This window comes from Bidens hawaiensis, unplaced genomic scaffold (genome assembly GCF_021521415.1).
Source record: "Bidens hawaiensis isolate Kalapana, Puna unplaced genomic scaffold, B.hawaiensis_p1.1 tig00008996_1, whole genome shotgun sequence".
Classification (NCBI taxonomy): Eukaryota; Viridiplantae; Streptophyta; class Magnoliopsida; order Asterales; family Asteraceae; genus Bidens; species Bidens hawaiensis.
Window position 1 is genome coordinate 121,762 of NW_027504982.1, and position 19,102 is coordinate 140,863.

The window sequence follows — 19,102 nt, forward strand, 5'->3', positions numbered from 1 at the left end:
TTAAAAATGAAGATGATGAGTTTAAGCTTGTAATAATGTATTTGAGTACCACAAATATATTAAATACAAAAAACAAAAATTGACATACGTTACATGGAATCATACGAATAAAAAATTGTTAGAGTAGTAAAATTTAAAATTCAACAAAGTTTTTAATACAAAAATCAATAAAAGTTTAGTCATAATCTATATTCATCATTTTGTTCATCTTTAATGTTTAGTCTCAGTCTTCATAATCTTCATCACCATTAATCCGTTCGGTTTGGTTTTTTTTTGTTTTTTTAAAAATGGAAAACCGAACTGAAACCGAAAATTCATTTTTTCAAAAATACAAAAAAAATAGCCGTCAGTTAATGTCTCGGTTCGGTTAATTCGGTTTTCTGCTCATCCCTGGTCTTAAACCAAAGAAATGTTAACATATTGTAACCCATAACTTTTATTTAGTTAAATCATTAACCTCGAAACTTATTAGCATGGTAACCTTCAACTTCCATTAAATATACCAATTAATCCCTAACTTTTTAATACGGCAACCTTCCTTGATGTTCCATTAAATTACTCAAATAACCCAAAAAGTTTTTAATATGGTGCAAACTCATATCATTCATACCATAACGACCCGAACCGATACTATCTGAGCTCTCATCACGTCCCTACCGCAACACCCATTTATTAATCGCGTAAGTTAACAGGATTTTTTTTTTGAAAGACCAAATGCTATGAAACCGAAAAAAGGGACTACTTACAAGACACAAGGAGCCCAACTAACAAATAAAGTAAAAGATACATTATCCTACCATTCGACATTTAAATTGGAATATTGATGAAACTGAATCTGCACCAGTCCTCCCACTTTAAATTTGTTATTTTGCTCCGATACTTTATCCACAAAAAATATGCTAATGTGATGTCGTTCACCATCTTTGACAACACGAATGAGACGTATTGGATCACAAACAGATACATCCAATACGTGTAACATATCCCTTGTCATCTGCAATCCACCATATTCAACATGAGTTCAAATTCTTCATATATCAATTATCAATATATTTCCATACTTATACATGCACATATTTTTGTAGCCAACACATCTCTAATTATTATCATCATCATTAATAATAATAATAATAATGTTTCGAAACTTCTAGTGTTTCACGAGAAACAAGCTTCAAATTCTTTATTCTTTAATAAATTTCAACACAGACAACACTATTAAATGGACGCTACCAGACGTTCACAAACACTATTGAACGAGCGCGACCTCCATCCCTGTTCGTCCGTTAAGCTAACCGAACAAAGTTTTTCTGCCTGTGTCCGGTTCGTTTATAAACGAACGAACATAAACAAATTTCCCACCATACAAACAACCAAACAAACGTCCAGTTCGCTTACCGCCCTACTCATCATCTACTATCCATCGATGTATTCAACATACACATATTTTTGTGGCCAACACACCTCTAACAATAATAATAATAATAATAATAATAATAATAATAATAATAATAATAATAATAATAATAATAATAACTGTACAGAAACCGTTACATTCCACAGCCTCAAACCACCATTACTTCTACCTTCACATTCAACTCACTCATCAGTAACTGACTTCATCTTCTCCATACTCACCACCACCGCAACCGCAACCGCATCGTTCATCGACGCCACAACTGGCCGGAGAATCAGCTACTCCGACGTGAAGCTCTTCGTACGGAACCTCGCCACGTCACTCCGTCAACCGCCGTTGTCTCTCGTTAAAGGTAATCTGCTTTAATTATATTATCTCCCGTAACTGTTCGTATATAGCTTACGACGATTTTGTATCTATCGCTGTGTTTCAATCGGTGTTGATTATCGGATCGGATGAGTTCGGATCGGTGATGACGTCAGCATCGACGCGTTACAGTCCGGTATATACCACGAGACGATTATACGGCTTGTATAGGGGTTATACCAGCAGTATAGGTATAGTGTTGGTCATCAAAGGCACAAAACTGTTTTTGTATTAAAGAAAGGATCAAACCATCACATCTTACAAAGATACTTAAACCACCTATTTATACTAAAACATACAACATAAAATCTGCATTATCTTAAACTAACTTGTACAACTAGTTGCAAGCTACAACCTTATCTTCCTAGATATGCTAACCTTCATTATTTTAACTTATCTAATATAACAACTTGACACACAAATTGTTTACCTTACCTATTACAAAATTACCCTAGGTTAAAAGCTTTAACAGTAGTAAAATACCAAGGGTTGAGGCTGACCCGTTTCATAACCTGTGAACATAACGATGATGTCTAACAATCACCCCTCTAATCGTTTAATGTTCACACTGCCCTTCACAACAATGTCGAATCATCGTCTTCCCGAGCCAACTAGACTTTATCCCGGACTCCAACCTTTACTCTGGTCACATCCAAAGTCTTCACTTGACTCTTCTTGATTTGACCTTCGCTACCCCAGTACGCTAGCTTCTTCCTGAGTTGTAAGCCACACGCTATCAACCACCAACCAGAAGACAAGCCACCCGCTTTTCTGTCTTCCATGCCGCTAAACGAAAGCAACCCCGCTGATACATTTTTCCTGCACTATCTAGTTGGAACACTTCTGCCAAAAGAACCAGTCACCTGCTGTTCTTGTCCTTGGCGAAGAAGAAATCGGGTCAAAGATACCTTTATATATTTTTTTTCTTGGCGTCCCTAATCCTTCTATTCAACCATGTTCCACTCCAACATCCTCTTTCTCACTGCTTTGACCAATCCACTGGATCTTTCACTGATCCTACTTGCTCCGCTTTATCCTCACAAACCTCCGGTCACAAACCTGCTCCATGCAGATTGTTGGTTGTTGTCTACTTTCTCTCGACTACAACCTCACTCAGATTCTGATCACTCGCTGAACAGAAACTACAACTTGACTTAGGCCTTCTCCTTCGACAGTTGTTCCACACAACCAGTCCGACTCAGTTGTTTCACACGACTAAACTGTCTCACGCACACCTTCTGGAAGCTGTTCACAGCCCCTCCGATTTTTCCAGCAGCTTTCACAGTTCGATCTGTCACAGATCGACTTCAGCAGCCTCAATCGACCACAACAAGGTTTTCTGATGACAATCTTTTTCACAAACGATCTGTCACAGATCGCTTCTTCAAGAGCCCCTGAACTAGTCACAGGTTCTAGGTTACAAACGATCAATCACAGATCGCTTCTTCAACAACCCCTGAACCAGTCACAAGTTCTGGGTTGGGTGGTAGTCGCCCTCTTTTTTTTTCTTCTCGAACAGCCCTTCGATCTTGCAGCTCTGATACCAATTGTTGGTAATCAAAAGACACAAAATTGTTTTGTATTAAAGAAAGGATCAAACCACCACATCTTACAAAGACACTTAAACCACCTATTTATACTAAAACATACAACATAAAATCTGCATTATCTTAAACAACTTGCACAACTAGTTGCTAGCTACAACCTTATCTTCCTAGATATGCTATCCTTCATTATTTTAACTTATCTAATATAACAACTTGACACACAAATTGTTTAGCTTACCTATTACAAAATTACCCTAGGTTAAAAGCTTTAACAGTAGTAAAATACCAAGGGTTGCGGCCGACCCGTTTCATAACCTGTGAACATAACGATTATCTCTAAGATACAGAGTTTTGTCATTTTGTGTCGGAGTGTGTCAGTTTATATTTTCTCGTATCGTATAGGCCCTATACAAGCCGCTATATGACTCGTAAAGGCTTTTAAGTTGGTTATAAAATAAAAGCATGTAATTTAAAATTACATATTTTGCTCCATACTAATTAAACGCCTACGAACAGCATGACCATTTCGGGGTACCGACTTTATCTCCATACATGTCTCTTGAAACGCCGATACCTCGAGATACTCCTGTTGTATGTAAGTTGTTTAATTAATATAGAGCAAAATGTATTTTTAAATTACATTTTTGTTATTTTGTAACCATGACAGCTGTTATTTTTTATATTTTGTATTTTTCTTAAGTAAAAAAAATCTGCCTATACGAGCCAAGAAGCCTATACGACTCGTATAGGGGTTATACGACCTGTATTGACTGCATCATCATCTTCCCTCTCAGTCATATGAGGCCTATACGAGTCGTATAGCCCGTATACGAGCTGTATACAACTGTAAAGACACCACGGGGATGGTGGTTAATATAACATCCATTTTGAACATACAAAGGTATAAAAAGGAGGCCCCCGTTAAAATAACATCCTGGGTTTAAGTACAGACATGATTTGGTGAGGGATGTTCTGTGCGATGTTTTTAAACGGGCCGAAATTTCGGTTAAAAAGGAGGCCCCCGTAAACTTTCTTACGGATCCTCTTGAAGGAAGATCTACTTTACGACCGGCCGATATTTTTGTTTTTGGGTGGGTAGGGGGTAAACACGCTTGTGTGGATCTCACAGGAGTGTCCCCTCTTGTTGGTCTTAGGGAAAATGGTTTTGTAGCAGGCCAGGTAGCATTGAAGGCGGCATCGGGCAAGATTGTTAAACACGAGAAAGCTTGTTTGGTGAATCAACACGTGTTTATCCCCATCGCCTTTGACACATTTGGTTTCTTAGCTCCGGATGCTGTGGACCTTCTGAACAGAGTTCAGAAAGTCGAGCATAGTAATTTATCGGCCCATAAGAGCCAAAACTTTGTTTTTAGTATAATTGGATTTGTTATCCAAAAGATGGTTGCGGCGCAACTTGTTGCCCGCTTACTTGCCACTTCATTGTAAATCGTTTGGTTGTTTTTTTAATGATTAAATGACTTCAAAAAAATGTATAAATATGACGCATGAAATACATGAATTGTAGGTACATCCGCTTTCATTCTCTCTCATAACTGTTCATACGTTCCGATTTTGTATCTATCATTGTTTTCAATCGGTGTCGTCGTGTCTTCGGCGAATCCTGCCGGTTCGGTTCACGAGATCTCATGGCAGATCCAGGTTTGTAAACCGGCGGTTGTGTTCGCCGCCGCGGACGCCTTATCGAAGGTTCGGAAGGTATTGGAAACCGGATTTAACATTCCGATAGTTGTAATCGAGTCGGACAAGTTCGAATCGATGATGACGTCATGATCGGTACGTGATGACATTAGCGTCAACGTTTCGCAAACGGAAACCGCAGCGGTTTTGTACTCGTCAGGTACTAGATTAGGTGGTTTTACAAAAATAAAAGTGGTTTTATGCGACTGTCTAAATTTTAGGTGCTTTTAGGAATTTGCTACCTCAGATTACGGATTATGATGACACATCAGCTAACTTTTTCAAGGGGAAGTCCAAGTCATGGATTGCTACTTGGAAAGTTAGCTGATGCGTTCTCATAATCCGTTATCTGAGATAGCAAATTGCCTAAAATCACTTAAAATTTAGTCAGCTACCTAAAACCGTTTTTATTTTTGTAAAACCACCTAATTTAGCAACAAAAAAAAAATCTCAGGTACGACGGGGAGCACGAAGGGAGTGAGGTTAACGCATCGGAATCTGATGTCATCAGTCGCTGGAGCGATAACCGGACGGAAATCTAGAGTTTATCCGGCAGTGTGTTTATGTACTGTGCCGTATTTTCATGTTTACGGATTCACGTTGTGTATTAGGACAGTAGCAAGTGGTGAGAGTTTGGTGTCGGTTGCTAGGTTTGATTTACGGATGGTGGTGACGTCAGTTGAGGCGTTTAATGTTTGCTATTTGGCAGTGGCGCCGCCGGTGGTGGTGGCATTGGTGGATGGGAGTAATGAGGAGGTGGTGAGTGGAAGCTGGTCGAGATCGTTGGAGACTGTGTTTAGCGGTGGAGCGCCGTTGAGGGTGGCGATTATTCGGAAGTTTAAACAAAGGTTTTCGGATGTGGCGTTGGTGCAGGTTGGTACTTCGAATGATATCTCAGAGCATTCAGAGCAGCATCTCCTTTCTCTTTAATTACATTAAAAACACTAAATTTTCTCTCTATTTTCAATTAAATAATATTTTTTATACTTTTACCACTTTAAAAAAAAACATTAAGAAACTGTAAATAGCAAATAGTGTTTCTCCAAATTTGCTGATCAACAAAAGTTTTTTATCTCCTTCAGTCACAATAACTTACAACCACTCTACTCTATATAATATAGAGAACATATTCAAAATAATATAGAGGCCCGATCTGCTGAGAATGATGTTACTTGGTAGATATTGTTACTATAATTATATTTTACAAATGTTTATATTGCCAAAAATAATAAATAATCAATTTTTTAAATGATTGTATATATTTAGTTATTAAAAAAAATAATGGTCCTTTCTAATATATTGTAGTGGTAGAAAGCTTGAGTTTTTTTTAATGGAGACCCAAATTCAAACCCCACTTACAACACTTTAGAGGGGGCATGGATGTCTGGGTGCTCAATAAAGGAAGACTGAAATTTTTGTGATCTCCAGTTCGATCTTGAGAGCGTCCGAGTTTTACCACCAGTGGGTTTTTGGGCGGGTGGGTTTTCCTCGGAACTAGGGACAACTTGGAGGTGACTAAGGGCTCCGCACGGCTAGGTTGGGCTAGCTGGCGGTGCCCTTTTGCCATTGAGTCACCGCATTCTAAGCAATTTTCTGTTTGTTGGCCGTGAAAAAAAAAGAATAATGAAAGAAATAAATATCTCAAAAAATCTGGTAAAAAAGTCATCTGTCATCATGTTTTTAAAGTTATTTAATTCTTAAATATATATCTTATTATTTAATGAAACAATAAATTGATAACTAATATTAACTACTAAAATTTCCCGTACGATGTGGTGGGAATTCAACTTAGGTCGTTACCGGTTCGTTAAGGTACTTGCTCTTAATATCGCAACCTAAAGAATATCGGTACGCGTTTTACATCGATTGATAACCTTGGAAACGAATAAAGTCATGATACACCAAAAGGATATTGACACTTGTTTTATATTGGTCGAAAACTATAAAAATGAATACTGGTACCTTGTTGGTATTAGCTAGGTTCATCACAAATTTATATCGTAATGTAGAGAAAAAAAAAAGCATACTTGCGTATTTAGTTTTTTTTTAAATCAAAATTAAAAAATAAGACCTTTGTGGCTTAATTTCCATGTTAGTGCTGTATTGAACCTTGAGTTTCCATCTCAAGTTAGTAATAAAATTTACTTAAACATGTATGTAAATATCAAGGATTGACAACTCTTATAACCTTAAAGGAATGAATAACATGTAGAGGTTGGAAAACGGAAGAGAACCTAGACAATTCCGATGTCGGTTGACATGACCACAACCGATCTAACCCAAAAGTTTAGACGTCGGGTTATTAGAAATCTAAACACCGAAAAACAATGACGCTGTCAAGAAAAACCTTGTGTCCATCATTGATTGCAATACATATGAATGATTATGTAAATCCTATATTTTTCTAGTTAAAATTATTTTGTGCTTAAAGCATTTTCTTGTTAATATTGTGTAAAAAATTTTATAATTGCTTGATAACCAAGTGATGATTATATAAATACTAACCAAGTGATGTTTATTTAGTCTAAAATTTTACCTCGAGTAAAGACACATTCATTTAGTCTAAAATTTTACCTCTAAGTAATATGTTGAAAATTGTGAGAATCTCATATGTCACTAATATATAGTAAATGGAAAATAATTAAAGTTACGTGAGAGAAAAAGTGAGATGGTTACCTAAGTATGTTGTGTATCACACTTAAAGCAATGCATACAAGCATATTATACGGTTACAAAGTTCTCAACATATTATTTATTGGCTGTGAAATAAGTGCACCTCTCTCTATATTGATTTTTTTTTTAAAATGAGGTAAAATAAAGGTAGAAATGTTTTATGGTCGGTTAGTATAATGATAAAAGAATTGAAGTCTCCCTCTACGCTACTTTTAGAATATTTTTAGACATGGGACTTTGGCAATAGTAGTTAGGGGTAGTTAAAAGTTATCAACCGGATAAGACTGAACCAAGTGTATAATGAATCTAACAGACAATAATAGGATTTAATAAATAGTGAAGACTGAAGGTTTAGCTGAACCGATATAGGGCCGGTCATTTATAGTTCATGTCTTCAAGGTCTTCGAGTTGAATTGGCCTAGACTCGGTTGACCAATCGGACATGTTAAAGCATTCATGCCCATTCTTTTTATCAATCAAAACCTTAAAATATAAGTAAAAAATTCAAGATTTTGATCTTAATTAACACTCCATGATGAAATTTGTGAGTGCAAGAAATAGAAAAAATGTAATAAAAATTAATAAACATAAATTAATTAACTAGATAGAGATAGAAATGAATAATGAAATACAATGAGCTTTTAACTGATTAACTACTTTTTTGTGTTAAATGTTTGTTTTAGTTAAATTACAAGGATGAATTGAGAATGAGTTAGTCCAACGTATATGTGGTTAGACCATTTTATTTTTATAAACTATTTTTTATTTTACAACTTTGAAATCATACCAAATGATTCATTAATGTAGGCATTTAACCGATGAAATAAGCCATCACAACTTTTCACGGAGCATCATTACAGTTTGTATTAATAACTGCCATAAACACTATAGTTACATAAGTTTTGCTACGGCTGCTTCAGTTGATATTGACTAACTGTTTTGGTGCCGAAGAACAAAGTTGGGACATATAACATTTTTAGTATCGAAGGACAAAGTTGGTTCCGATCAAACACTTTGGTTTTAGTTTTGATACTAAAGACCAAATTTGATATAAATGGTTAAGTTAATTATGACCACTAATTTCAAGCAACTTTGTGATTCTAAAACAACTTCCAATGCATAACAAAATATAGGTTGCTGCCCTTTAACCCTACTATTTGGGGCAATACTTCCAGGCCCTCGTTGTTCATTGTCCTTAGCCCACACCGAGGGGCATTACCATTAAAAAATAGAACGGACTTAATCAAATGTGTACTCCGCACTTCCTGACTTGTATCAATGTATATTATACTTTCTCATTTGGTCTTAAATGAATCTCAATTACCAAATTTGTTCACCATGGAACCTCAATGTATATTACATGATTTCCTTAGAATATATATTTCTTTAGAGAAATTGTTAAAATATATTAACAAAACACATTTTTGTTTTCTTTTTGAAATTTTAAAAAATAGAGTTTACTTAACTTGGCAAAATTTGGGTCAAAATGACTTTCTTGGTCAGCTATACGTGATGAACTAAACCGATACCAGTTGAGCAAAATAGGTATCACTGTTGGTGTTATTAGGGCCGGTGTCGGTATTTATTTTTGTTGTTTTCTATTGATATAAAACATGTGTTGATGGTCCTTAACAATATATGTACTAGTGTTGGTATTATCAAGGCCAGTATTAGTTTTCATTTATATGGTTTTCAGTTGATGTAAACTCAGCCCTAACGTGCGAGAACGTTTACTAGTTTATCTACAACAAGTAAATGACACCCTCAATTATAAACTAAGTAATAAATCATCACAAGTGAAAATGTAATCCTCAGCATTCACAAGTGCACTTATGTCTAATGTGATTGCTTTATGGTTACTTGATGTTCATTAGACATACGGATTGACCGAAACCACAGCTGCAATCTCACGAGCTACTAGTCCATACAAGAGCACCATAGTAGGCTCGGTTGGCCGTCTCATAGCTCATTGTGAAGCAAAGATAGTTGATCCCAACACCGGGGTTAGTTTGCCTCCAATGAACCATGGTGAACTATGGGTTAGAGGTCCATCCATTATGAAATGTAAAAGATATAGGAAAGTGTGTATAAATGATATCAAATTGTTCAACTATTTAATATCGGTATATATATTGATACCACTAGATCAAAGGCCGGCCCGTTTCTCTTACGAAATCTTTTTATAAATGAACGCACACATATACTATTTGAATGCCTTTGAAATACACTACCCTTGTTTGTTAACTCATTTAATAGTAAAATTACAACTTTTTGGTAAACTTCTATCTAAGAGCATGTTTGGGATTGAGTTTGAAAAATGCTTATTGGCTTTTTAAAAAGCTAGGATTTGAGGCTTTTGGAAAAATGCTTTTTAACCATTTTAAAAAACTAAAATAAAAAAAAAATTGTGATTGCCAAACACTTTTTTAACTTATTGGCTTTTTGAAAACACCGATAAGCCAATAAGTATTTTACAAACTCAATCCCAAACATGCTCTAAAAGTCAGTTTTAATTTGAGTGATCAGGGTATGTTGATGATAAACAAGGTGTTAATACAATGGTGGACTCGGAGGGATGGTTGAGAACCGGGGATCTTTGTTTCTTCAACAATGAAGGATTCTTATTTGTTGTGGACCGGCTAAAAGAGTTGATCAAGTATAAAGGTTATCAGGTACATTTTGCCGCCTGTATATAATCTTTATACGACATGTAGAGGTGGCAAAATGTAAAGTTCCCATATATACACACCTAGGATTTTGGTTTCCCGACAAGTAGTAAAAACACACCCATAAAGATGATAAAACGTACAAATAAACAATCTATGAAAAATTACCAGGTTTGAATTTAGCTTCCAGTGATTCTTACCTTATCCCACTTTAGCATGAATTCAGTGGCGGATCTTGTACACATTATATGGGTGGGACGGAGGATCTTGAACAATAATTTGGATGGGCAAGACGCAACACATATAAACATTTTTTGACTTTTTCGGAAAACTTACACTACTAAGAAAAAAAATGGGTGGACCAAGGCCCGGCCTAGCCCACACAAAGATCCGCCAATGGGCATGATATTGACGGGGTTATGTGAATGCAAGTACCGCCAGCCGAATTGGAACAAATTTTGCATTCACGCCCTGACATTACTGAAGCGGCTGTTATTCCGTAAGCATTTCATTTCACTACTTAATCTTAATGTCCACATATAATTAAAAAAAATAATAATATGATAATATGATGTGTGATTTTGCAGGTATCCAGATGAAGCAGCAGGGCAAGTCCCCATGGGGTTTGTGGTTAAAAGAAGAGGAAGCAACATTAATGAAACACAAGTGAAAGATTTTGTGGCTAAACAGGTTGGATTTTTAATAGTTTATTAAATTTTGTTTTGAATTAACGGGATAAAATCACCAAATATCAATCAAATTTCTTTATTCTCCTAAGAGTAAACTGTGGTTTTCGTGATTTCGTCCATGTGGTTTGTCCAAATATGTGGTTTTAGTCCAATAATTTCAAATTTGCAATTTTCGTTCTTGTGGTTTCCTTTCACTTGCAATTAAACCCGAATTCATTAACCCCGTTAAGTCTGGTTGTTAAACCCATCAGCGTGCCCCTCACGTGAGGGGCAGTTTTGTCCTTTTTCTCCCCAAATAAACCCTAGTCCTAATGCGCAAGCCCCTCACGTGAGGGGCAGTTTTGTCCTTTTTCTCCCCAAATAAACCCCAGTTCTAATGCGCAAGCCCCTCACGTGAGAGGCTGGGGTGTATTTGGGGTAAAAAAGGACAAAACTACCCCTCACGTGAAATCACTCGTATTTTTTTTTCCTTACATTTTTTACGATTAACACATGCTCTAATCTTACTACGAAATCTGCACTTTTGTCCGTTGGATCCACTGAACCTTCAAACACATGTCAAAGACGTATTTCCAACACACCTTGATACTGCTAAGCCGCATGCACTTTGGTTCACTGTTAATGAAACTCTTGATAATTGTTTAAAATAAATAACCTAAGTGTAGCAATTATGAAACTTGATTACATTCCCTAATTTAACTGCTAAACTAATATCAGTTGAACAATTGAACTAGGTAGCACCATACAAGAAACTAAGAAGGGTTTCTTTTGTAGATTCAATTCCAAACCCGGAAAGGTACTGAGGAAGGAGTTGATCAAGATGGCTGTCAATTCTAGGCTTTAATTGGTGTTCGGTTGACGGGTATGAGAAAGAAAACCGGGTATAGGTATCATCATTCTTGATAGTTCTTGGTAAATGAGTATATAGTCAAGCTTATGTATTTGCTACATGCTTATAGTTTTTTGGTTTTAACTTTTAAGCTATGCTGTAAGCATAGTTATACATTACACATGGATAAACAGGTTCTCAAGGGACATCTTGATGGTAAAGTGTCTATTTTATTCGAGTATAGCATATTATTAGCATGGTATTATTATGACATATTGAATATTATGATTAGCTCTAATAACCATTTTTATCCACAATTTTTTATAGTTAATAACATTTATAATTAGTTATAAATAAGTTAAAATAGTTTATAACACCTAGGAAATTAGACTATAGTGTTTTAGAGAAATGAACTGTAGTACATTAATAATACCTATGAAATTAGACTATATTTTAGTAGGATCATGCAATCTCAATCCAAACCGGTTTTCGACAATTTATTTGGTCGATACAATTTATATCTATCTCCAGGTTAGAGATTCAATGCCTATCAAAAGCTACATAAACTCGAATATCATCAAAAGTTTTTGGTCGTTTTAAAGGTTTCATAGCACGGTTGATTCGGGTTATACTGTATAACATAGTGTACAATATTATGTTATACATAGAGGTGGCAATATGAGTGGGTTGGGTTGGATTTGGGTGATGGGTTAAGATAGGTTTGGGTCAGGATGGGTATGGGTCAAGATGGATTTTTAAAATAGATGGTTAGGATGGGTATGGGTCAAGATGGGTAAAGTTAATCCATCTTGACCCAAGTAAAGGTTAAAATGCAAAGAGTTTTAAAAACCCCTCAAAAAGATATTCAAAAATTTTAATAAAAAAATAATAACTCAAAATATAAATAAAAAACGCAAAAACTAAAATAACAAAAATGTCTCTCACGTCGTCCTCGTTCATTAAAATAAAACTCAGTTTCGTGTCGGTTCAGGTTCGGTTTTTTTTGTTCATTTTTTCTTTTTTTTCGTTTCGGTTTCAATGTTTTCAGTTTTTGTTCAGTTTCGATTTCTCGGTTTTATTCGGTTTAGGATGGGTATGGGTCAAGATGGATAAAGTTAACCCATCTTGAACCAAGTAAAGGTTAAAATATAAAGGGTTTCAAAAACCCCTCAAACAATATTCAAAAAAATTAATAAAAAAATAATAACTCAAAATATAAATCGAAAACGCAAAAAGTAAAATAACTAAAACATTTCCCCGGTCTTCCTCGTTCATAAAAAAAATAAAAAATAAAAAAAACTCGGTTTTTTCTCAGTTCAGGTTCGGTTTTTTCAGTTTTTTTCGCTTCTGTTTTGCTTTTTTTTCATTTCGGTCGGTTTCGGTATATGTTCGGTTCGATTTCTCGGTTTCTATTCGGTTCCGTGGGTTTTGTTTGAAATAAAATTGGATAAAGCTTGTTTTAGTCCATTCTAACCCATACGCAAACCCATTCTAACCTATAACCAAAAGTCACTAGTATTTTCCCAACCCATCTTGACCCTCTTGCAAAATTCGTTTGATCCATCCTGACCCATCTCAATTTTAAAAGTTATCCAAATTGACCCAAAACAACCCATTTGGGTTTGATTTGCCACCCTTAGTTATACAGTAAAACCCTACCGTACCTTACTATGCTGGTGGGACACAAAATGCAGGTGTAATTAGAAAAATACATATTTAAAATAATTGGAAAATATAATAAATATATATTACAAATATACCAACAACTTCAATGGGAATGATCCAGCCAGAAATGGTTACATACCTTTTGTCAAATGTTTTGCTGAACTCCAACCACTCATCGGGATTTTCAAGCAACGCTTGCGTTATCTTTTACCTAAAAAGCTTGAAACATTAACATAAGGGTAAAACTTGTTGTGTTCGATCATTCAAATAGTTTTATAAGGTGTTTTTATGTAACACGTTCGATAAACGGATGGAAATGATAAGTGAATACTGAATCGTATGGTCTTGAATCAAAATAGTCAAGTCTTCTAAATAACGATGGAAAATAATCACTTAGAAAACATTTTAAAAATAGAAGTTTTACAGTTTTCAAGAAACAAAAATAGTTAACGAAGGAGTAAACTGCGGTTTTCGTCTATGTGGTTTGTCTAAATCTACAGTTTTAGTCCAATAGTTTCAAATTTGTGATTTTCCTCCATGTGGTTTCATTTTACTTGCAATTAAACCCAATTCACTAATGCCGTTAAGTCTGGTTGTTAAACCCATTAACTTGTCCTTCATGTGAGGGGCAGTTTTGTCATTTTTCTCCCCAAATAAACCCCAGTCCTAATTCACAAGCCCTCTCACGTGAGGGGCCGGGGCGTATTTTGGGAAAAAAAGGGCAAAACTGCCCCTCACGTGAAGGACACGCTAATTGGTTTAACGACCAAACTTAACGGGATTAGTGAATTCAGGTTTAACTAACAAGTGAAATGAAACCACAAGGACGAAAATCGCAAATTTGAAACTATTTGACTAAAACCGCAGTTCACTTTTAACGAAATAATTCCTAGTTATTAATCCCAAAAGGCCTCTATTAATAGTCATTCATATTAGCCTATTAGGTGTAATATTATGGTTTTGATATACATTTTCGAAAGAATGGATGACGAACCGGAGGCCACCCAAATATTCATATATTTTCATTAGGTCGCCCTATGGATCGTGTTTCATTTAATATGAACATTAACGAAAAAACATGTTGAATGACGAAAATACCCTTGAAACTGCAAGAACACACCTTAGTTGTAACATTCAGCTTAGAGGACTCTTTAAGAGGTCATAGTGTCCATAAGCATGATAAAGAACACTGACTGGATTCTCCTTCCCGTATTCTTGTCCATATTCCGCTATAACTTTAAACGAATTTGTCCTTTTATCTCGCATATAAACAGTTATAGGCACCCTGTACACACATTAAAAAAACAAACATATCAAAATCATTTTACTTGTGCTTTAACATAAGGGGTGCAAATGAGCCGAGTTGTCCGACCCACCAACGAGCTGCCTGAGCTCGAATCAATAAAAAGTTCGAAATGAGCCAAGTTTTTTTGAGTGCAAGGGGAGCCTGAGCCACAAATAAAGGTCGTTTAGTTATCGAGTCCGAGCTCAAGCCTTGTGTATTTATAAGTTTTGCCTATTTTGGACTTCAATGTATAAGTTTTGCACAGGACAGTCAAGCTTGAGCTGAGCTATGTCGTTTAAGTTTTTCTCAAAATATATAAAAATAACTAAAAACAAATACAAATATATTTTGGACTTCTATGTATAAGTTTTGCACTGCACAGCCAAGCTTGAGCTGAGTTATGTCTCGTTTAAAGGTTTTTCTCAAAATATATAAAAATAATTAAAAACAAATACAAACTAAATAATACATAATCAACAAGCCGAGCCTGAGCTTGAAAAAACAACTCACGGACCAAGCTCGAGCTTGAGAAGAAGAACTCGAAACGAGCCGAGCTCTAGCTCTCGTAAGTCAAATTAGAGTAATTTTGAAGTGCATTAAGGTTTTGACATTATGGGAATACATGCTTTGTAAATAACTAAATACCTTTTCTAGTTGTGATTTAAACATGGCAAGTAACATGTAGAGTTGCATCAAATTAAATTCTTTAAGCATGTTAAGAGATTAGTACATTACACATGGTGATTTATAAGTATTTCAGAGAAAATAATTCAGAATGCATACTTAAGGACATGTGATGACATCAGCAGCTCTGGTTCACCGCCCCAAACATGTGATCGTTGCATATGTGACACATAAGTCTCAAATTCACCTTCAAGAAACCTAAAAAACAATCACAAAGTTACCGATGTATCCACTAATGCGCGTTTAAAAACGTTCATGCCGCTGCATTTGGTCCACAAGATTCGTCATTAACAACAGAAGTTTTGTATATAAACATATATGATTAGTAATCATACACTTATGTTGAACTAAGTGTCTTATCACAAATTGCAGTTGTTTTGGGTCAAACGAATCAGGTTTTAATCTAAAAGAGATTATAAACATATGTAATAAAGTTTGGATTAAAACACTAATCACTATCCAAAAAATTGTCTTACCATTCGGTTTCGGACCGTCTCTTAATCAACTCTTTCACAACCTATCAAATGAAAACACTGATCACTATCCAAAAAGATTGTATGTATCATCACATGAACTACAAAAGCACATATAAAGTACATATAGAGTGAAGTCAATCAAATGGGAAAAAAAGAGCAAGGTTAACATAAATTAAGAGCTACAGTTTATGGGGGAAAAAAAAGGTTAGCAACTTAACATAGATTAAGAGCTACAGTTTTAACTCTGAGAATCATTTAGACTCGCTTCAATCTCTACATGTTAAATAGTGTTCCTGTAGGACCCAGGAGATCACGATTCAACCAACAATCAAGAACATAACAAAGAAGAATAACAAGTGATTAACTCGAAACACAAACTTTATTGATCGAACAAGACACGATATATGAAGAGCGTTGTTATAAGACACTTACATCGAACATCTATTTATAGGCATCATCATGGCGGTTAATTAACCACCTCTTGCGGTTAACTACCACGGCGGTTACATAACTACCTAGTAGTTATATAACTAACTTTATAACCGCTTAATATTTACATCAAGACCCCCTAACTACAAATGTTGCATAAAGCACCCTAAACCTTACTTTTTACTAATTACAAAATTACCCCGCAACATTTTATCAAACTTGATCACACAATTAAAGCCAACAGTTCCAAACTGATCACCAGGTTAAATCTGAAAAAGGTCTAGGTTGGATTTTCCCTTAAAAAATCACAAAATATAATCTAATCAGCTACAATTTACAATTCGCATAAACATATAGCACGATGCCATACGATCTTGTTACTTATTACAACAAACTAACATAAAATCAGTTTTGATTGTTTAATACCTTGGTTCTAAGATCATCAGCAAGTTCCTTAGTAACATTCTCCGTTGGAACTGGCCTTCCTGCTCTCAAACAGGCACCGTGTACAACAGATCGAAACAAGCATCTTCCATCTCCAGTTATGCCTATTCATAAAACAATTTCAAACAAAAATCGTTCATCTATGCTACTCGAAGAAGCATAAACCACATAACAAGCAATACATAATCAGTCCCACAGATCGGATACAACAGAACATACTAATCACACGGAAATTGCCAATTAACAATAATTTTCTAGGTTTTGACATGCATATGCGTGTTTATAAAACAATTTCAAACACAAATCGTTTATCTATGTTGCTCGAACAAGTATAAATCACATAGCAAACAATACGTAATCACTCGCATGTATCAGACTGAGCAGAGCGTACAGCAAACGATAATTAGCTAGGTTTTGGCATGAATATAAACAATTTCAAACAAAAATCACTCATATAAGCTGATCAAAGAGATATAAATCACGTAACAAACAATATGTAATCACTCGCTATATCAGACTGAACAGAGCGTACAGCTAACGATAATTAGCTAGGTTTTGGCATGAATATAATAAAATTCAATCAAATATCGTTCATATATGCACGTAACAAACAATACATAATCAATCGGATTGAACAGAGCATACAGCTAACGATTATTAGCTAGGTTTTAACATGATATAATAAAATTCAAACAAAATCGTTCATATATGCTGATCTAAGAGATATAAATCACGTAACAAACAATACGTAATCTCTCGCACAGATCGGAACGATAATTAGCTAGCTTTTGACATGAATATAATAAAATTCAATCAAATATCGTTCATATATGCACGTAACAAACAATACATAATCAATCGGATTGAACAGAGCGTACAGCGAACGATAATTAGCTAGGTTTTAACATGAATATAATAAAAATCAATTAATTATCGTTCATATATGCACGTAACAAACACTACATAATCAATCGGATTGAACAGAGCTTAATAATTAGCCTAGGTTTTGACATGAATAATAAAAATTCAATTAATTATCGTTATCAATTGAATTGAACAGAGCTTAATAATTAGCTAGGTTTTGACATAAATAATATAAATTCAATTAATAATCGTTATCAATCGGATTGAACAGAGCTTAATAATTAGCTAGGTTTTGACATGAATAATATAATATTCAATTAATTATCGTTAATAATTAGCTAGGTTTTTACATGAATAATTTCAATTAATTATCATTATCAATCGGATTGAACAGAGCTTAATAATTAGCTAGGTTTTGACATAAATAATATAAAATTCAATAAATAATCGTTATCAATCGGATTGAACAGAGCTTAATAATTAGCTAGGTTTTAACATGAATAATATAAAATTCGATCAAATATCGTTCATATATGCACGTAACAAACACTACATAATCAATCGGATTGAACGGAACGTACTGATAACACGGAAATCGCCAGAGAACGATAGTTTTCTAGGTTTTGACATGAACGTACGGAGTTGAAGCTTAATTATATGATGAAAATTGAAATTGAAGGAGAATTTGATTTTATTTACCTGAAGAGATGAGATGAAGGATGAGTGATTTGAAAGCTAAAAGTGGAATGCGATTGGAAGAGAATCGAATTCGATGTGATCGGTGTGTGAATCTTCTTCGTCTCGTGTACGGTTGATATTTGGGGGTGTTATTATTATTATTATTATTATTATGCAAAGTTTCAAATGAGCAGCGTTTGATTATTTTGGGTTTGGCGCTAAAGTATTTGGGTGCCCGCCTCTTGGTCGGGTTGCGGCCGGGGCATTAACATGTATTCAGTAATTCGGTTGGGTAGGGCTGTTCAAGAAATCCGAAATCTAAAAAACGAAATCCAAACTAAAATCAAAATCCGAATAACTAATTCGGATTTGGCTATAGATTTCAAAAAATGCTGGTTAGTTCGGATTATTCGGATATCCGAATAATCCGAATATATAGCATGTTATTAGTGTATATGGCCACGTCCATTAACATTTACAATAGCCTTACAAGTTACAACCATAACTTCATTATTCGTTCAATCAACCTAGCATTCCATAGGCAAAAATGTCGTCGTTATACTCTCTAACACTACTTAACTTCCTTGTTCTTGTAGTGTTTTAATTTTATTTTCTAGTTTTGTATGTTTATTTAGTAAAACTTAAGTTTGTATATTTGTTATACGAATTATTTCGGGTTATTCGAATCCGATCTG

The 19,102-nt window shown here is 35.0% G+C and overlaps 1 protein-coding gene and 1 pseudogene across 2 annotated transcripts; one reads left to right on the forward strand and one right to left on the reverse strand.

The window, feature by feature from the left end:
* The first annotated feature begins 1,423 nt into the window (after positions 1-1,423).
* On the forward strand, positions 1,424-11,897 carry LOC143609690 (4-coumarate--CoA ligase-like 9; annotated as a pseudogene).
* Positions 11,898-13,667: 1,770 nt separating this feature from the next.
* On the reverse strand, positions 13,668-18,374 carry LOC143609687 (OVARIAN TUMOR DOMAIN-containing deubiquitinating enzyme 4-like). 2 transcript variants are annotated; one of them, XM_077084374.1, is made up of 5 exons: positions 18,311-18,374; positions 16,848-16,969; positions 15,616-15,714; positions 14,668-14,832; positions 13,668-13,758 (listed from the first exon to the last, which is right to left on the reverse strand). In XM_077084374.1, the coding sequence occupies exons 2-4, from the start codon at positions 16,883-16,885 to the stop codon at positions 14,682-14,684; spliced, it is 288 nt and encodes a 95-aa protein (XP_076940489.1). In that variant the 5' UTR covers positions 16,886-16,969; positions 18,311-18,374; the 3' UTR covers positions 13,668-13,758; positions 14,668-14,681. The 2 variants fall into 2 exon arrangements, with proteins under 2 accessions (XP_076940489.1, XP_076940490.1); XM_077084375.1 differs by lacking the exon at positions 13,668-13,758 and having other exon boundaries at positions 14,666-14,832.
* Positions 18,375-19,102: the final 728 nt, after the last annotated feature.

Coding starts and splice junctions, on each gene's coding strand:
- LOC143609687 (XM_077084374.1), bottom strand. CDS start 16,885: ATGTTACTAAGGAACTTGCTGATGATCTTAGAACCAAG. Junction 15,715..16,847: donor CTGATGATCTTAGAACCAAG/GTATTAAACAAT, acceptor ATTGTTTTTTAG/GTTTCTTGAAGGTGAATTTG. Junction 14,833..15,615: donor ATGTCATCACATGTCCTTAA/GTATGCATTCTG, acceptor ATGTGTGTACAG/GGTGCCTATAACTGTTTATA.